Source organism: Mixophyes fleayi, chromosome 7 (assembly GCF_038048845.1).
Source record: "Mixophyes fleayi isolate aMixFle1 chromosome 7, aMixFle1.hap1, whole genome shotgun sequence".
Classification (NCBI taxonomy): Eukaryota; Metazoa; Chordata; class Amphibia; order Anura; family Limnodynastidae; genus Mixophyes; species Mixophyes fleayi.
The window spans coordinates 121938476-121958475 of NC_134408.1; the positions used below are offsets into that span (position 1 = coordinate 121938476).

A 20000-nucleotide genomic window follows, 5' to 3' on the forward strand; every position below is an offset into this window, starting at 1 on the left:
ATAGCCTGCAGGGTTCGGGATGGCTGCTGGGTTCCCCGGGTGGTAGAGATCCTGATTGGGGTGCTGGAGACCTGGGCTGGCACTAAAAACCAGAGGGTGTCTGCTGCTAACATCTTGGGCAAAATGACAGTCGTAGTAACCCGGATTTATGGCATCTCCTGCTTTGTATTTGGAGTACAGCGGATTTACAAAATAGGAACTCATCTGGGTTAGATCAGAAGTCAGCAAAGAAAAAAAAAAGATGAGCACAAAAGTGACTGCCCTTTTCCTACAGCCCCGCAATACCACTACTCATAGTAGAAATCCCACTGCACTATGCTGATCACTATGGAATAATGAGTCGCACAAATGACTTGCCTCACTGCTTTTGCCATTTCCTACAAGGCACACAGCACACAAAAAAAAAACTACATATAGTTCAGTGGATCTTTGGCTCTAGTTTGCATTTACCATTCCCGAGGCACCAAATAACCCCCATCGGGGAAGTCTACAAACCAGTAGGCAGTGTGATTAGCGAGATAGCAGGCGGATGAATATCGTAAAGTTTCTGCAAATCGACGGGGCGCAGTGACCGCACTACAGAGCAGAAGATGCATGCGCCATTACGCCAAGGGCTGCAGATCATTGAGGACGTTCTTTTTGTTGTACTAAAAATATCCTATGTTTTCAATATGCAGACACTCCTATGCAATGTGTTTTCTTATGAAAACTTTTCCCACAGTACGTTCATCCATACATGGTGCCTCTATATTGCAGTTTGAAGATTTTAACTTTAAAAAAAAAGAACCACACTCAAATTTGCAAAAAAAAAAAAAAGAAAACATTTACCCTTGACTCTTGGAACGCATGGCTGGAACTTGCAGGTTAATTGACACTAAATGAAATTCATGCCTATGAATAAATGTCCCATCATTAGCCCTTGACAGAAAACTAGGAAAGCCTAAATAAGCACGTTAAATGTTGAAATATGCATAAGAAGCAACGTGGAAATGATTTACAGTCTGTTATTTATTGTTTATCTGTGACAGTAAAATAAAAATGTATACACAAATGGTATTTGTTGTTTGTTAATAAGATTAATAACACAAAAAAGTACATATTTTCAATATTAATTTATTGATGATGTTTAAGAGGCCTCTGGTATTTACATTGAATTTACTTCATAGTTGATCAAAACCAGTAAAAGTGTCAGGGTTTCCTCCGGGTGCTCCGGTTTCCTCCCACACTCCAAAAACATACTGGTAGGTTAATTAGCTGCTATCAAAATTGACCCTAGTCTCTCTCTCTCTCTCTCTCTCTCTCTGTGTGTCTGTATATGTTAGGGGATTTAGACTGTAAGCTCCAATGGGGCAGGGACTGATGTGAATGAGTTCTCTGTACAGCGCTGCGGAATCAGTGGCGCTATATAAATAGATGATGATGATGATACATTCGTGACATAGTCTTATGACGTAGATTTCACGCCTCCTTGAGACCTATTGTAAATGCATATTTGCACGTATACCCTGTGTATTACCGTATATCAGAAAGTATGCAACCGTGTCATGGAAAATCTGTACTTGAACTACAAATCCCAGTATAACCTGACGTTGTCTCCCATTGTCTCTCGTGCGTGTGTGATTGTGTAAAAAAATACATTCACAAACAAACAGTTAAAAAAAGTCACAATATTTACACAAAAAACGTTACACGAAAGTTTGCTTGCTATTATTGACCCTTATTTCTAATAAAAAAAAGTATCCTTTCAGAATCATTTTTTAGTTTACAGAACAGAGTGCACAGTCATCACAATAAAAACTGACCTATTTAAATCTAGTTTGAAAACCCAGGTCTCCTGACATGAGCAGTTCATTACAAAACTGTAAAAATGTCCAATGTCTCCTGTAGCATGTTATATTATTTGTATCACATATTTATTTTTTGTAAATATGCAGCATTTTAAGCAGAAGAGATTAATGTTGAGCAAAATGTAAAGGTTTTATAGACAGTGACATTTAGGAACAGAGAGCTTGACAGCTCCATTCTAAAACAAATGGAGTAAGAGCGCTACCTAGCGGTCATGTACAGTTTGGTCAGGTCATAAATTTGTTTATCTTACCATAAATGTTTATTTCACAGCAATTGAAGTTATTGCTGGTATCAGGATTGCAGGAATAACGTTACAGACCTTGTCATTTACAGAACATTTAAATGACGACATTTCAAACCATATGCCACAGGTTCTCTGACATTTTTTTTTTCTTACATTCTTTGGGAACTGGAGTCTGGGTAAAGACAATAAACGCCCAATAAACCCATTGAGCAATGTTCTTCAGCTTATAAATGTATGGATGGAAGCTGGGTGCTAATCACATGTCCATCTCTCAGTACACCGACAAATTATCGATAAACCTTTCGTACAAACTCCACATAAAATGTGTGTTCAATTTTTAATTTTCAAATGAACATGTTGTCATGTTGCATTCATAGTTTACCATGTTAAAACCCTTATTTTACTTTAAATATATAAAAACTACTATATATGCAAAAAATTAAAACATATTGACATTTGGTTTATACATTGAACAAAATAAGACGTGTCCGAATGATATAACCAATAATATTCGTAAGAAAGTATAGTTATGAAGCAAGGAAGCCTATTTCCATACCTGCTGCTTTAATTAAAAGGGCCTACTCACATTGGAATGTGAATTCGCTTGTTTATCGTAAAGCGTGGTGCTTCTATGGCTCTGTACCTTTATGGGCTAGCCAAAGAATAGTCCAAGTTTCTCAGAATTTTGTTTTCAAGAGACACAAACATCAAAATAAGCCTCTTTCAAAGAAAAGCGCCATGGTCCACCATAAAACCATTAATTCCAGACGTCTAGCCGTTCAAATTACTTTATTGCACCCCAGTTCTTCCTGTTTTAAAAGAATTTTAGGTACAGAGCGGACAATGAAGTAGTTTCAAATACAACACACTTTTTTTTTTTTTCCTACAAGGACAAATGCTTTATTTTTTTCTTTACAATATTGGATTGTCCAAACATAAACATGTACGCTAATAAAACAATTGTAAACATAAATTATATCCCTACATCGATAATGTAGTGCTTTCTGTTCATTTTGCATTTTAAAAACTTTATCCTAGCGGCCTCCTGTTGTGGGGATGCGTGGAGGTGGAAGGAAAGTCAAAAACAGATAAACAAAATCAGTGGAAAATCCACTCAGTCCTGAATCGCAGCACTCAAGTTGTGTGGATCAGAGATGTAACAGTCCTTGGCATTGAAAGATTAATTTAATAGAGTTCCATTTTGAATGCATAAAAAAAAAGAGTTGAAAAATGCCAGTTTACACAATCGATGATGAAATGTGTAAATTTGTCGGCCAATACCAGCCAGTGCATATCCCTGAATCTTACGTAACCCGGTGCTTACTTCAAATAATTACTTATCCAGTTTCAAATCCATACACGGATATAAGACGTCTAGTTTGGAATTCCAAACACAATATTTTATGTTTGCTAACACGTGCAAGAAGCTCCTATGAAGACCATAATTAGATCACCATGTTCTCTACATCAAACGAGTTTTATGTATATATTACATGATTTCATTGGCGACAATACCGTTAAATTAGCTATATTCAAGTAGTTTGTTTTGATCGTTTAAGCTCCCCCCTAATATTGTTTCTTATATATTTGCATAAAATTGACCAGTCTTGCAAAATAATACGGATTTAATAAACGAATTGTTCTAGCAAAATAAATCGTTGGCCGTTAACTGAGTCCTAGGCCTTTCCTAATAATTAAAACAATCTATTGTGTATGCGTTTGTTTCTTTGCACTAATAAAATAAATTAGTGTCACATCACATGCAGACTGTATAATGCTTCACTTTGCAAATATTGAGTCTAATTAAATGTGGTATGCAAGCTATTAACACTTTCCTAATGTTGACTTCAACCAATGCGGCTCTACCTAAAATTCTTACTGCTATCTTATTTAACTTAACTACACTACTTTATACCGATCCATAAAATGCCTTAAACATGTCACAATACATACCTGTAAAATCTACCGTGCAATCACAATATTATTCAAACAGAAATAGTTAAAAAAATATGCATCCTTAGATGCGCACTGACAACAGACAAGGTTTGCAAAATACACAATACATTGACATCCATCTTAAAAAAAAGAAAAGAAACATATATATATATATATATATATATATATATATATATATATATATATATATATATATATATACTAAATAATACAGAGCAATTTCAGTGCGTATCCAATGTTGTTATTGATCTTTATTGCCCCTTTCCTTGTTCATTTTCTTCATTTTCATCCTTCTGTTCTGAAACCAAATTTTGACCTGTCTTTCAGTGAGGTTTAGAATCCTAGCTACTTCATAACGCCGATCGCGGGTGAGGTACATATTAAACAAGAATTCTTTCTCTAGCTCCAAAGTCTGGTATTTGGTGTACGGACACCGCTTCTTCCTAGTGGAACGAGCATGGATCCAGTTTGCTGCAGGATTATCTAGAAGAGAAAAGGCACAGGCTGAGGTTTGAAATACAGCTAAATTCGTTTCCAATCAGTATGACCTACTCACACCACTTTTATAAAGAATTATCATAAAAAGTCTTAATGCACCCAGAGTGTTTACAGTACCAATGATGTTTTGATCTTAGGTGGTTATGTGAGTAATAGAATAATTTTATAGCCTCTTGTTGCTTGCTTGGGCTATATGCTAAGCGTCTAGACGGTTTTATAGGTTAGTAAAACTATCAGTTTTGCACATTTAGAGCCTTGCAGGTTTGGGCAATAAATCAAACAGCAATTTCTTTCGCTCGCTCTCTTTTTGTACTTACTTGGGTCAAGTTGTTGTTGCTGCTGCTGTTGCTGCTGCTGTTTCTCTTCTTTAAGATCACTGTTATCTGGCTCCTCGTTGGCAGCAGGCTCTTTAGGTGGAGGCTTTTCTGGGGTTTCTGTAAAGGAATTACATGTGTACTCTGACAGGCTGATCCCCTGGGGCTGGGAGTCAAATGAGGAGCACTCGGTCCTTTTAGGTGCACTTTCTGGTTTAATCCCGTAGTTGCGCCCGTTGGGGTGAAATCCGGAGAAGGAAGACGTAGTGCTGGAGATGGGCTCCAGCCAAGAGCGCACCGTGTATCTGCTACTGTCTGTTGCCAGGTGGGACTGGCCCATGTAGGGATGATATATACCAGTCATTGCTGCAGAAGGCTGGGGATGTACTGTGGACCAAGACGCTGAGAAGACGCTGGATTTTGACGCAAAACTACAGGAAGAAAAATCTGAAGTATCTCCAACACCTGGTGGCCTAGAGGTCGTTGTGTGACCTCCCTGCGAGAATCTAGCACCGAATGCCTCTTCGTTCTCATTTCCTATGAGAGAATCCACATAGTAGTTACTTATAGTACCACTTGACGACATTTTAGGCTCCCCTCTCACTCATATAAAAGGTTACACTCTTAACTGTATGTAATACCCTCCCTGAGAACAATCATAGTATTTTGCAGACTGCATTCTCCGTCCATTGGTTGTGGGCTCCACGTGATCATATTTACCAATACAGAGTAAATCAATCCGCTTAACGGGACTGATGTGATTAAAAACACATACAATTAAAAATAAAAGTGTAACTAAGCTGAGATATATGGAAGGAAGAAGCAAGGGGGAGGGGATATACGGGGTGATTCCACCTTTGTGCGTAAAGGCTTTGCTTCCTGATAACATGTACAGCAGGGACTATTTCTTTCTCTCCTTTCAGCTCTCTCCCTGCCATTCACTTTTAATCACTTTGCTAAATTTGTTTAATTACCCTTTAAACTGTGGGGACCCACGCTAGAGAACTAGGGGCAGCATGTTCAGATTATTGACCTATGGGTATAAAACTTGTTTTACTAGCCACAAACAAGGAGCCATCATGAAATGGGAGAGAGAGAGAGAGGCAGCAGCACGTTATTGTGTCCCTCTGCATTCAGCAACAGTTCATATTTACATAGAAGAATACATTCCAGGCTTAATGTGTGAAATGCATAAAACCTTCATAGTGTTTTTAAAAACAGGCGGTAGAGAACTATTGTGATTTTTATGGGTTTCAATAAAAATGTTATGAGGTGCATTTGATTATACATTAATGTGCCCTATAATAAAATGGCCTAAGAGAACATTAAAACCTGCACTGAACTGATCTGATTCTGGAATCTACTATTGTTATTTTAATTAGCACGTATTTTACTCAATATTCTATATATCTGCACACACAGATGCAGTTGCTTACAGAGTATATGATGTGCACCTGATATTTATATATATACATACACATATCTCTCTCTCCTTATATATATATATATATATATATATATATATATATATATATATATATATATATATATACACACACACATATATATATATATATACACACACACACACACACACACACATACATACATGTGCACACACGCACACACACACACACACACACACACATACATACATACATACATACATACATACATACATACACACACAGACACACGCTTTTAGGGAATGTATGTCCTAATGTTTGGGTTATATTTGGATATAGAATAATTAAATAATTAAAATATTAATTTTCTAAGTGTCCATGAGAATGAATACTAAAAAGGTATTAGGAAGGAAGGGGTAGAATATCTGTGTTTTATATAGCCCATTTTACGGTTACATGAAACACTGGAGCAATAAAGAAATTTTAAGCTCCGCGTTGTTAAGTGAGGCTATGATCATTTGCAGGAAGACACCAAGTTTATTGGGGCTGTTTCCTGAAATAAAACAGAGTTTATCGGAACCTAGAGAAAGTCTATGCAATTCTGTCGTAAACGGACATGTTTCTCTAAGGAAACAACATCTGAAAAATTAGGACAATGTTCACAGACAGCTTCCAAGGGTAATGTACATAGTAGAAAGACATAATCCAAAGCACATCAATTGTCATGTTAGAATTTATCTTGTTTTACTATGATTTCCTCCTCTCACGTCTGCTGTGTCCAGGGTTAACAGTTCATGTCTTTTTTAATCACAGAAGCATTATTAATTTGTTTGTCTAGAATGTTTCGAAACAGTACCGTCCAATGTACATTTCCATGTACTTGTGTACATCGTGGTCATGAATATGAGCACATATATCCGAAGTGTACTAAATCGTATATTATTAGGTTGCATTTCAGTAACAATATTGCTTTAGGCTAAGACCAGCTCTTTCGGGCTATTTTGGATTTAAGTTTATTTAATAATCGCTCAATTCCACAGGCAGCATTTGAAAGAGCTAAATTCTCGGCAGTGATTGGATTACATATTAAATTCTATAGCGTGGTCTAAAGTCAGAATATGACGTAACAATAACTCTGATCTTGTTTGGTCATCTGAAAAAAATCCACTGCGCATATTTTCAACAATGCATGCATGACGTCGTGCCATGTATGAAAGAAAGAAAGAAAGAAAGAAAGAAAGAAAGAAAGAAAGAAAGAAAGAAAGAAAGAAAGAAAGAAAGAAAGAAGGGATATTAGCACACAACTTTATAATAAAACATTATACCTTATTTATGAAACACCGTATTGTGATATACAGTTAAAAACACAGTAGTGACACTTACCTGGAAATCAAGGTGTTGCTGACGTTTTATATCAGGAGAATCTAAACACAGACTTTTATTCTGTCAAAGTGAAATGTCTGGTAGATTGCAGTTAAATAATAAACTTTTATATACAGAATGCAGACGTTCCACGTGTGAAAATAAGGGCGAATTATAAAGCACACTAGAGTTAATGAAGGCATTGGATGCCCTATTAAAAATAAGATGAAACCATCAAGAGATCAGACAGTTTATTGCATAAGACATGCAAAGAACATGCACAGTATGAACACATAGCTGTCTCAATGATATTACCACATATCACAAGAAGAATTCTACCAGGAGTACGACTCAAATAAACTACACATTTACGAACATATTCTCAGTTACTTTGAGCAGACATTAACAGAAAATGTGCTTTTTTTCCCCCAAAAGTCAATAAGAATACTCATGAAGATTAAAATGCTAAGGTCCATAAAGTAACACACAGAAAGAGCATTTTTAGTAAAAACATGAAAAAGTCACATTGCTTGGATATGTTAAACAGTTCCAATAATTTAAGACCAAATGATAAACTTTCTTCATTTTTACCCTGCCATACGGTGAAAAAAAATAAATTACATGTGCTAGATCTTTTATTATTCATATACCCATGGAAGTACATATAGACACTTGCAGCACTAAAAAAAATGACGAGGAATCACATTCTAGATCACAGGAAATGGATTTGATACATTTTTTCAAAGTCTCTCCTGCTTCTGAGAAATAGCTGATGCTGTGACAAACGTTTAAGATCAGTTTGGTGCACTTAAGAAAAAGTCAGATTAGCGGTCAGTTCACGGATTCGATTCTCTCTGCTCATCTTCTTTAGCTTCATTCTGCGATTTTGAAACCAGATCTTGACCTGCCTGTCAGTGAGATTCACACTCTTACTGATCTCTAGGCGGCGCTCTCGCGTCAGATACATATTAAACAAGAATTCTTTCTCTAACTCCAGTGTCTGATGCTTAGTGTATGGGCACCTCTTCTTTCTGCCACTCTTTGCAGTTAACCAATTGCTTGTTGGAGTATCAGACTTGATTTCTTCTAGTACGATAAAACAAAGCAAAACAAACAAAAATAAATACACAAATAATAAAAAAAAAGTAAAGAAACAAGGTAAACTAAAAGGGAAAAAAAAAGCCCTTACTTTACATTGTGTAGACTTGACAATGAACCTTAATCCAAAATGTCTGACTTCTGAATTATCATGTTATATCATATGCATCGTGTACTACACCCAATAATAAATGCTGTGGATGGTGTATTACTCTCTATGTACATGCATTTTAAATATTAATTCAAACACATACGGCAAAAGTTTCAGCTAACATATATAATTGTGTATGTGTCTGTGTGCGCACCTACACCACAACAGTATACAGGTACTGTATATGAATACATACATATTTATACACTGTATATTGAATCCGTCAAATCTGATATTGATACCAGCAAATGTAGCAAATATAAGATATTCTGAATGCCATAATAAAACTAGCTAAATGAGAGCTCCCCAAGGTGTATATGAACACGCACGCAAAAAAAAGATTAATTATCTACTTACTCTAATTTAATATCTCGTCATTAATGTGCAAAATAAACATACAATTATAACACATTATAATCTAATCTTCTTTTCGATTAATTATTATCTTAAACTAAAAAAAAAACCTCCAAATCCCTAACGCATACATTTCAGTTTTACCAGACAATTTACTAACAAGTGTACAATTCTCTGTGTTTAAAATAGATGTAAGGAAACCACCGGAAGTGTCATTTTTATTTTGCCTATTGTTACAGGAAAATGTTTAAACATTAAATTGTTAACTGAGATTTTTTTTATAGGTTTAAAAATGATATTTTAAAAATATGGGCTCTTAATTATGGCTATTCTAAATTCATATTAAAAAAAATAATAATTAAAAAGATGTGTTTCTTGCTGTCTCTTAGATTTAACCCTTTAGCAACTATTAGGACAGCTAAAATTCCGCACAATATTGCACCTATAACAATGAGCATTGATAATTAACGTTTAATGTTGTATGTGGAGGATGTCTTTGCAATCAAGGTCCACATGCTGATTACAATTATCACACATATGAGGATGTCTATTGATTTTTGTCCAGTCTCCACTAAACAGAACATTCTATTTTAAATACTTCAGAGGAACAGGGCAGTTCCACCCTGACATCTAGTTACCATTAAATGTTATGGGTGGTAATGCTAGTATTTAACACCGTGTTTTATGATGCTGGCGTGTACAGGCTACACCATGCAATGGTTTAAACTTCTTTGTAATACCGACCTTTACTTTCCTTGTCTTGTACTTCTGGACTGGACACAGACACCTCAGCCAGGCAACTCCTGTCCTCCTGTAGGGCAGACTTGGACTCTGGACTTTCCACAGAAGGGACTTTCGAAGAGTCTTGGCTGTTCGGGTTTTCATTCATTTTCTTATCCATCTGATGTGGAGAAGATAGCTGAGGTTTGGAGCTGCCGCGGGGGTTTAGCTGTAACATTAAGGATGAACTGGTTTCTTGGGTATTATTATACTCTTGGGGTTTCCCACTGGCGTAGGTCTGGCTCAACCTAAAATATCCTGGGACGGGTACCTCAGAGTTATCAACAGAACAGTTCTCAGAGACCAGCCTCTGGTATGATGGCACTTCTGAAGAAATTACTTTTGATCTCTTATCAGAATACATGCAGCAATTGGTTTCCTCCTTAATATTTGTAGGGAATGAACAAGTGGGAATCTGCTGTGTAACAGGTTGCTCTATTCGGCAAGACCTGTTCGGATCTGTCCAACTGTCTACTTGAGGTATATAGGGATGTACATTCATACCCATATTTTGGTGATTGACTTCTCTTTTTGCCAGAGATGGTAGCAGTCCACAGGTTTGCATCCCATAAGTCCCAATGTCTGAGCTAGGTGGCATGTACATGCTGGCGTTGTTAGAATAGAAACTGTCACTTCTACAGGCACTGATCAAAGAATCTACTAAAAAAGTATTTGCAGCAGGAGAGCTGTTTGGAAAGGACATTTTGGGGAGGAATTTGAAGAGGAGAGATTGTGTCCTTTGTAGGCTGACATCTCTAGGAAAACATTCCCTGTGTAATTGTGGATGCCTCTGCACAACCACATGACAAGTAAGCCAATGAGATTTGAAAATGGCCTTGAGCTGCTACCTCCCTGCAGGTCACATGGTCCTTGGCCAGCCTGGGCTGCAGCTCAAATATGGTCAACAGCGACATCTACGAAGTCAGAGAGAAAGTGCTGGCCAACTGCTCTCCCCATGGCAGCCCTGGCGCACTGCGCTGATTTAAGGTTATTTTTTTTTTATACACCAACAAGATTATCCCTTTTGCACTGACAAACTGACAGCTATATGCCTTAGCTACTGTTAAAACATAGAACGCATCCATTCCATAATCTAAAATGATAACAAATTGAAAGAAAAAATACAGTAGTGCCAAAATCACAAGTGCTTTTTTTTTTTTAATGCTTTATATTCAAATAAAAGAGTCTGCTGACCTAAAGAACTCCGTTTACTTCAAGGCTGCATGCAGGAAGGGAATTAAAGCCAGTGAGTTTAGTGATACAATCCAGTACAGTTCAAGGAGCATTTTCTTTGACACACCTTTAAAGTTTTCACAGCAATAACTGCAAAAAGTATAAATATTTTGTAAGTATAATAATAATTATTATTATACGTAGAAAGACATGTTGTGTTTTTTATTTTATTTTATGGATTGAGTAAAAGCATTCATTCACGACAACTTGAAGGTGCAAAAGGTTATGGAATTTATTAATATATATTAAAAAGAATCAGGACGATCAATACTATTCTCATCTGCATTCCTGGGATAGTTGGTCATCTTTTTGCCTCTGTTGCTTTTTGAAGAGTTATACCCACTGTTACCACAAACGGGCAGATATTTTATTAACAAATCAATCGAAACTTAGTAAAGGGGAAGATTAATTGGTAAAATTTAGCATAATGGCGTTCGTAATATGAATTATCGAAAATGATCTAATTGATTTTTATTCTTGACTGCAAGAAAAGGGTCAATTTTTTTTTTATTTTAACACAAAATTGTCAAATAGTAGAAGCCAAGCTTTTGTGGTGATCTAAACTGTATAGTTTTACGCACCTGTTTGGCTTCTGCATTTAATTCCTGAAATGTATTCGCTTTGACTAGTCAATATTGATCATTACTAGATATTAGATCATGGGCTATATAATGGAATAAACATCAATTTCTGCTTATCTACATGTGCTCTGTACAAAGCAATACCAAAGGTGTATATATATATATATATATATATATATATATATATATATATATATACATATATATGTACACACATATAGCCTACAATCAAAACATTTCAATCAATATATTTAAAATGTTATACTTAAAAGTTGATACTCCGAGATTCATTTGAAGTTGTTTAGAAATTCGGAAATTTCAAGTACCATTGCTCTTTTAAGACCCCTTTTTTTCGCAGGCATTTTTACTTCCTATGCAGTTAAAACAATAAAATGTCTGGGTTTGTGGCAATGAGACAGACCTTTGATAAAATGGAACCCTCTCGCAGCTGTTCAAATACAACATCATTGTCAGGTTAAGAGCCACTGCCTTTTACAACTGCAATTGCAAAGCCTGTGTGGTGTGTTGTTAAATATCTTCCATGAGACCATTATACATAGAACTTTAAGGAACATTTAAAAAAAACAACAACACTTATAGGCTGACTGGCTACCTACAACATTTAATTCGACTTAATAAGGTTTGTATCTGCGTTAGCAGACATGAATGAAAAGAACTCCTTTCAACAAGGAAAATAATTCTAGGCTTTGCAGAAATACAATTTATAAATATAACCTCAAACAGCATGCATTTCATGTGAAAATTGTATTTATTTATTTGTTCTGTATGACACAATGCTGTTAGTTCTCTGATTTACACAATGCATTTAAACATGTGCACCCACCAATCACCTAATGAAGGTTTAGCAATGATCTGTTCTTAAACAATGCCTTGGTTTTCATTAGATATCTGCTGTACAAAATATGCAATACTTATAGTTGTTCACAACTATCCAAACCAATGTCTTTTAAAAGGGTAAGTAAACGTGATACTACTAGGATAATTCCTTCTTTCTGACTACAGCACACATTTTATCAGTAAGTTTTACTAAAGTCATGTAACAAAATGAAACATTCTACTGAATTCTAGATTGACACATTACTAGCGTCCCTCCATGTAGGGAGCAGGATGCTACTTAAGAAGGCTCAAGTGTTTGATATTGTAGTCTTATTGGTAACATATAATACTGATATACGTGTGTAAATTACATATTTAATAATACACATATTGAGACCACAGTAAAATCACAATATGGTGCTATGTACAATACAACAAAGCTTTTATATTTAAAAAATAACACTTGGATGTTAAATATAACATGCCACATGTTTACTTACACACACACACACACACACACACACACACATGTATATATATATATATATATATATATATATATATATATGCATGTGTGTGTGTGTAGATGTAATGAATATATATATATATATATATATATATATATATACATGCACACACACACACACATATATACGTATACAAATACATATATGTGTGATATATACATCTATATGTAAATATACACATATACATCCACACACACATAGATACATCTAGATGAAGAAACACATATATAATGCATATGCAAATATATGTATATAATGTGTGTCTATATACGAAGTTAAATACACAAATATTACAAACACAGACTGTATATATTGCACACGTTATTGTGAGTTTACCAATGGTTGGTTCGTTTGGTGTGGTTTTTTTTGGTATGCAATAAATTGTTTCTCACAACTGCCAAAATGCAGTGTTTTCCGCCATCCACGCCTAGCAGCAGCACGGTGTAATGATTCTCTAAATTTCTCTACAGACTACAGATAGGGTGTGACACATTAAGAAACAAATAACAAGGTAACGTGGAGCTGGAAACATTTCTTCCTATGACATGAATTAATTAATTATGGCAATCAGAATGGGGATTACACTGCAAATAGATACTAGTACTTGTATATACTCGATATCATTCCACTGACTATTAAAATATTGCAAGAGGAACATTAACTCTTTGTTAAAATTGACTATTTTACTAGACAAATGACTGATTTAATACCAGATAGAAAATAGGTGAATGGGATAAGTAAAACTGTAACTATCGCTATTTGATCAGAGACTTGGCTTCCATATATATATAAAGCAGCGTATAAAATTAATACGTCTCCGTTAAGAAAGACTATCCGACCATCCGTATTTTAATTAGTTAATTTAACATAGCCTCTACTATGAACGATATCTACACATATTCTTACATTTTGCTGTTTTGTTTTTCTTATTTTTGGGTGGGGTCTTAATTCGGCATTCCTCATATATATATATATATATATATATATATATATATATATATATATATATATAGCAGGTTGCTAAAGTATATATATATATATATATATATATATATATATATATATATATATATATATATATATATATATTATAAATTTGCGTTTACTGTCGGCACTTCGAATCTGGCTCTATACTTTCTATACTTACACATTTCTTGAAATGTTACTGGAATGTGGTAAATTGCATTTCTGGCATTAAAGTGGTTTTTGTTTTCTTTTTGTTTTCTTCACATATATAGTATTCAAATAAGGATCGATCGAAAATATATAACGATTAAGATTTCACTTATAATAGTATTTACTTGCAAATACAGCCGGGAACGCATTTAGTCATAAATAACATTTTATCCACTAACACATTTGATTCAAATATTTGGGGCGTTTAAATTGTTCATGGAAACAGCGTTCGATACATCCCCTGCAGTCACATGTTTGATTTCTTCTTTCTGTCTTTATTTTCTTTAAATACTATATAAGTGTTCTAATCCTTTATAAATGTAAACAAATATATATGTGTATATATAGATATATCTATATATACATACATCTTTTTATTAAGCGACTGTTGTTGTTTTTTTTATTCCATCTAAGTATATTTTTGGGAAGGAGCAGTGAATGGTAATTGCACAGCGTCAATAAATGTGTTTTTTTTTTAAATAAAATTATATTTTTCTGCCACTTATATTGCATATTTATGTCAAGGGCTAAACATAATACAATAAAGTCGAGCTATAGGTATTGAAACATATATTACTTAACCAGTAATTTAAAAGAATTGTTGCTCTGGAGAAAAATCTAGAATTCTTATGTGACTTGGTTTCTAATTTATGGACAAAGCTGCGATATGAGTTCTAACCTTTTTAGCTATTCTCAGTACAACAGTCGCCCTCTTGTGGATGTTTGAAATATAACACATGATGCTGTACTTTACTTTGAATTGGGTACTGTAAACCATCCAATAGAATAAACATGACTAAACAAAAAAAACAAAACAACAAATAAATCCTAAAAATTAACGCATCGTTTCACTTATATATTGTGACACAGCTTTATATTGAGGGGCATTCAAAATAAAACCAAGCATTTTAATGAAATGTAATTAATGACTAAGCTTGCTTTCACGCCAAATGATATTATCATGAGTTTGTTGCTTACTATTGATAAAAGCATTAAAGATCACAACTGGATGTATTTATTCTGTTGAAGAATATAACTAAGCTTTTTTTCGCATTCCCATTATCATACAGAAAGATTACAGAGAGTGTGCTACATAAACGGAAACGCATTAAAACACTTCCAGTTCTGTTTTATTGCAATTTTAACATAAATACCAAACACAGATTAATTAATTAATGTGAATTTGGGATGCCTATGTTATGTCGATTTAAAAAAAAAATAATGTTGCTTAATTGACTTATTTATCGTGTAATAAAATATTTTAGAGTCAAGCTATTCAATGCACACTAGTGGGTGGCAGCTAAGAAAAATAATAAGAAAGTCTTAAGGCATTTAATTATTCGGGAAGGTGAAAGGTGATGACCTTGACATTTTGGAAGTTCAAAGGCAACTGCTTAGTTTTGTGCCCAAATTGAAGCAATTTTTTTCTTAACAATATATTTTTTCTCTCGCTTTGTTCTCTACTGCCTTTTGTGGGTCTGTTTCTTAGTCCTTGTCTAACTTAACTCTTTGCCAAGATAATAACGCCCACTGAGAGCCATTGAAAAAAACAGCCCCGCTTTCCCACTTCTTACTTTATTGCACTTTGCGGAAATCGCTTTTAGCCCACCAGAAGGTGTCTAATATAACCCAATTACAGTGCTTGGATCCCCTACTTTTATTGTGTTGTCTAGACAGTTCAAGGTTTTGTAAACAGCCCAGTAGGTCACGCCATATAAAGTGTAAGGGAATAAGCCCAACCAAATTCTTCAGCTTTCAAAATAAACAGAGTTCCCAGATCTCTCACTTTTGATCCTAAAAACACCAAATGTCATTGTCTTTTGCTCAAACTGCTTAAATACATTGCGGTCAGGAAAATAATCATTTAGGAATGACCAGAAGCGGACATAAGTTGGGTGTTTTGGCTTAGAGCTTTGCACTTAAACACATCACGGAAATGTAACCTAATATGAGAATCTAAACATTGATAAGTATTATTTTATAATATCCAACCATTCTATGGTTTCTGAGAATAATGAAGTCATATAAAACGTTTTCAGGATGGTAAAAAATAACACTGAAAATTTAATAAATATGTACATAAGGAGATATATATATAATGCAATAAGTGGTTGACTTTGATATTCAACCCTTGAAACTTGTGAAGTCATGCAATGTGTCCAAGGTAACACCATTTTACCATAAAACAATATTCACAAGTGAGCATTTTCTATCGTGCACACAAGCACTATGTATATGTATATATATATATATATATATATATATATATATATATATATATATATATATATATATATAGCTGCATTCGTTATAGTGTATTGTACTGTAGTCATTGTAGCTGGCAGCCACCTAAGATGTTTGCAGCCAGTCTAATACTGTATAATCAGTGTTATAGATTCAGGGAAGAAAAAAAAACCACACTATTGGCTGCATTCTGTAAGTGACGTTTTCAAGACCCTTTCCTTACCAAGAAGGCATCCTCCAGAGATTTGGAAATCCTCTCATATTATGGTCCAAGTAAAATGTAAATAAGGATCCCCAAGTATTGTTTAATAAATTGTGCAATGTCCCCTCAAAAAAGTGGATTTCCAGTGAAATACTGAAGTCGATCCCTGTTAAGTTTCTTTTCTTTCATCCTTCGGTTCTGGAACCAGATTTTCACTTGGCGGTCAGTGAGGTTCAGCATCCTGGACAGCTGTAACCTCTTCTCCTTGTTGATGTAAACATTGAAGAAAAATTCCCGCTCCAACTCCCGGATCTGGTACTTGCTATAAGGACACCTTTTTTTCCTAAGTCGCTGGGAAGCTGCCGGATATTATTGAAGGAAAATATCTTAATATCATATAAATGTTGTAAAATTACTTTGCAGTATATCTCATGGCATTATTATCCATAAACAGTAAACATTTCTCTTTTATGTGTGTGATATATATTATATACACACACACACAAACGTACACACATATATATGTGTGTATAATATATATATATATATATTGCATTATATATAATGCAAAACGTTAATTCATTAATCATCCACAATGAAATATATATATATATATATATATACACACACACACACACACACACACACACACACACACACAGAGACACGTTGTGCATAGTTGGTTTGCATATTGTACATATAAACATTACAATACATGGTCAGCTATTTTATGACTTTCTCCACGTAAAGGAGGGAGGGTGATCTACAAAACATGATAACATAAAAGAAAATGTTTAACAATAGACCATCTTCATCTTAAATTAGTTCCCTGTCGTAAACACGCTTTACAACGGTAAAGGGAACCTTATAGGATATATAAAACCCTTGAATGCTTATAAAATAGCATATAAAAGGGAGACTGACAACGTGTTGGCCTTGTACTCTTGCCCCCAATTGATGCCTACCTGAACTGTTGCTCTTCTCTGCTGCAGGCTCCCCAGAAGGGGATTCGGGGCTATTCTCGCCTGTCTCTTTCTTGTCTTGTGTGGAGGTCATTTTGCTATTAGGGTTGGAAGGTTTGAGATCAGACTTTGCAGGCTGTTCATCTATTTCCAGCTGGTATGTTGCTGCTTGGTTTGAATCATAAAACTGGTCAAAGCCCTGTGGAAGGATCCCATTCCTCCCCACTGTGCTGTAGAAGTTAGATGGAGCACTGGAGGGTCCATGGTGGTTGCAGACAGAGTCCGATTTGAACAACATATCCGATCTCCTGTTCGTAGGCTGGATGAGGTCCCTGTGCATGACATCCTCACTGGGGTAATACGAGGGGTAACTGCCCCGGTACTGCCACTTACTGCGCTCCAACCCATACTCTCTGAATGCCACTTCCCTCACAGGTTGCACATGAGTTAAATTGGAGGAATAGGAGAAAGTCATAGGGCAGGAGGAGGACTGGGACAAAAACGAAGACTTGGTTGAGAAATCCGATGGAGACACATAGTAAGCGCAGCCAGGCAGATACATATTGGGTGCACTGTTGTTGCAATTCTCAAACTCAGTCATCTCTCCCTTTTTGCGATTGAAAGCAACAAGGAGATTTCACTGCATTGAACAAGATCCATCTATTGCTTAAGAGGGCTTGGACAGCATCAACTAAGAAAAAACCGTGAACGTGTGCTGACGTGCAATTCATCTTGATTGATTCTAGTGGTAATTATGTCACGTGATCCCATGTAGAATGTCCTTATATCTATAAGAGCTCTGCAGACTGAAACATCCCTCGCATACTTCACAAAGGTGTAACACTGCTACATTGTACACGTTTGGGGCTTTTTTTGTGTGCAAAAAAAGATGCATTTTATCCTCTCCAGCTGTTGATATATAGGAAAATCTCGTATACAGCTTTATACAGTAACAGGCAGCGTCCACGATTTGCTCTCAGGGGCTTTAAGAGTCTAGTATGAAAAACCTCATTGCCATTTAGCTAAAAATACAGTATATTTAAAAACCAAGCATTCGAATACAAACCACTTTGCATGGATCCATACACAATAATATATATATATAATTAACAGAAAGCCAGCAGCACAATATCATATTACATTTAAATAAACAGCATAGTGCTTTCATTATCAACAACATACAGAGCCATATGTAGGTTGTTATGTAGATAAATCTGTATAAGAAAATATAAAATACTGATCAGCCGCAAGGTATACGATTATTTATCTATATATTTAATATTAAAACACATCGAAGCGTCTAGTGTTCATACATTCAAGTCTATTATGTGTGTGTCTCCCTTTATCATATCACGAAACACAGTACAACACTTTTTCATTTGTATAATATTAATAACAACGCAACTAGATCAATTCACACACGCAGAATACCTGTTGTGTCTGTTAATTAAACATCCACATGCCCTTTTCTCCTTAATATATCTAATATACAAATGCGTGCAAATCATATATAGGATAACTATAGTATGTAGGGGACATCTTAAAAAAAACACTACTAAATATGTAACCGCTCATACACTCATATACCAGGGTAAAGGCACATTTCTATCTGACGTCCGCAGAAACACTGATACAAGGAGAAAAGATCAAGATATCACAGGAATAGACATGATACATATCACAACTATGTTACTAAATTGCTCTTACATTGCAAATGTACGTTCCACATTTTAAAATGTATATTAGGTATATAAGTGTCACAGATTGAAAAATATATACTGCAGCCTGTAATGTAAATAAACTAAATAAGATATGTTCAGTCATTTAGGTAGTAATAACTTGCATAAGCGGAAATTAATAAAAAAAAAAGGTATAAAAACATAATTAACCCAGTGGTCATCAGCGGAAAATATCTGTGACATTGCTTGGCATTGGGGGTCTAACTACGTCGGCTACAGATGCTAAAAAATCCTTATTTATGAAGAAGAGTTTACAAATATTGTACAGATCCACAACCCGGTCATCCTGACAACAATAAATGGCCTTGAAGACTACATTATATGTGTTACAGATCATACAAGTGTGTTAAATAACATGAAAGAGTCTGCATTGCGGTACAGTACACATCTACCAGACGTAGACTAGCGTCCAAGCGCTAAACTCAGTGAAAAACACGAAATGCACGAGTAAGCTTTACCAGTATGCTACATGCAGAGACCATATATAA

The 20000-nt window shown here is 35.1% G+C and overlaps 4 protein-coding genes across 4 annotated transcripts in view; all 4 read right to left on the reverse strand.

Annotated features, from left to right (window-relative positions):
• HOXD8 (homeobox D8) overlaps positions 1 to 513 on the reverse strand; it is a 2248-nt gene extending 1735 nt beyond the window's left edge. The window contains exon 1 of the mRNA XM_075180569.1: positions 1 to 513. This exon is cut by the window's left edge and continues 217 nt beyond it. Within this exon, the coding sequence (XP_075036670.1) occupies positions 1 to 204 (204 nt within the window). The 5' untranslated portion in view covers positions 205 to 513.
• A 3709-nt stretch (positions 514 to 4222) lies between these two features.
• HOXD9 (homeobox D9) lies at positions 4223 to 5498 on the reverse strand. The gene is made up of 2 exons (XM_075178655.1): positions 4864 to 5498; positions 4223 to 4531 (listed from the first exon to the last, which is right to left on the reverse strand). Exons 1-2 carry the CDS (start codon positions 5444 to 5446, stop codon positions 4290 to 4292), a joined length of 825 nt encoding a protein of 274 aa, XP_075034756.1. The 5' UTR covers positions 5447 to 5498; the 3' UTR covers positions 4223 to 4289.
• A 2587-nt stretch (positions 5499 to 8085) lies between these two features.
• HOXD10 (homeobox D10) lies at positions 8086 to 10829 on the reverse strand. Its single transcript, XM_075178657.1, has 2 exons — positions 9976 to 10829; positions 8086 to 8714 (listed from the first exon to the last, which is right to left on the reverse strand). The coding sequence occupies exons 1-2, from the start codon at positions 10712 to 10714 to the stop codon at positions 8437 to 8439; spliced, it is 1017 nt and encodes a 338-aa protein (XP_075034758.1). The 5' UTR covers positions 10715 to 10829; the 3' UTR covers positions 8086 to 8436.
• Positions 10830 to 16658: 5829 nt separating this feature from the next.
• Positions 16659 to 18419, reverse strand: HOXD11 (homeobox D11). Its single transcript, XM_075178656.1, has 2 exons — positions 17777 to 18419; positions 16659 to 17170 (listed from the first exon to the last, which is right to left on the reverse strand). Exons 1-2 carry the CDS (start codon positions 18372 to 18374, stop codon positions 16938 to 16940), a joined length of 831 nt encoding a protein of 276 aa, XP_075034757.1. The 5' UTR covers positions 18375 to 18419; the 3' UTR covers positions 16659 to 16937.
• Positions 18420 to 20000: the final 1581 nt, after the last annotated feature.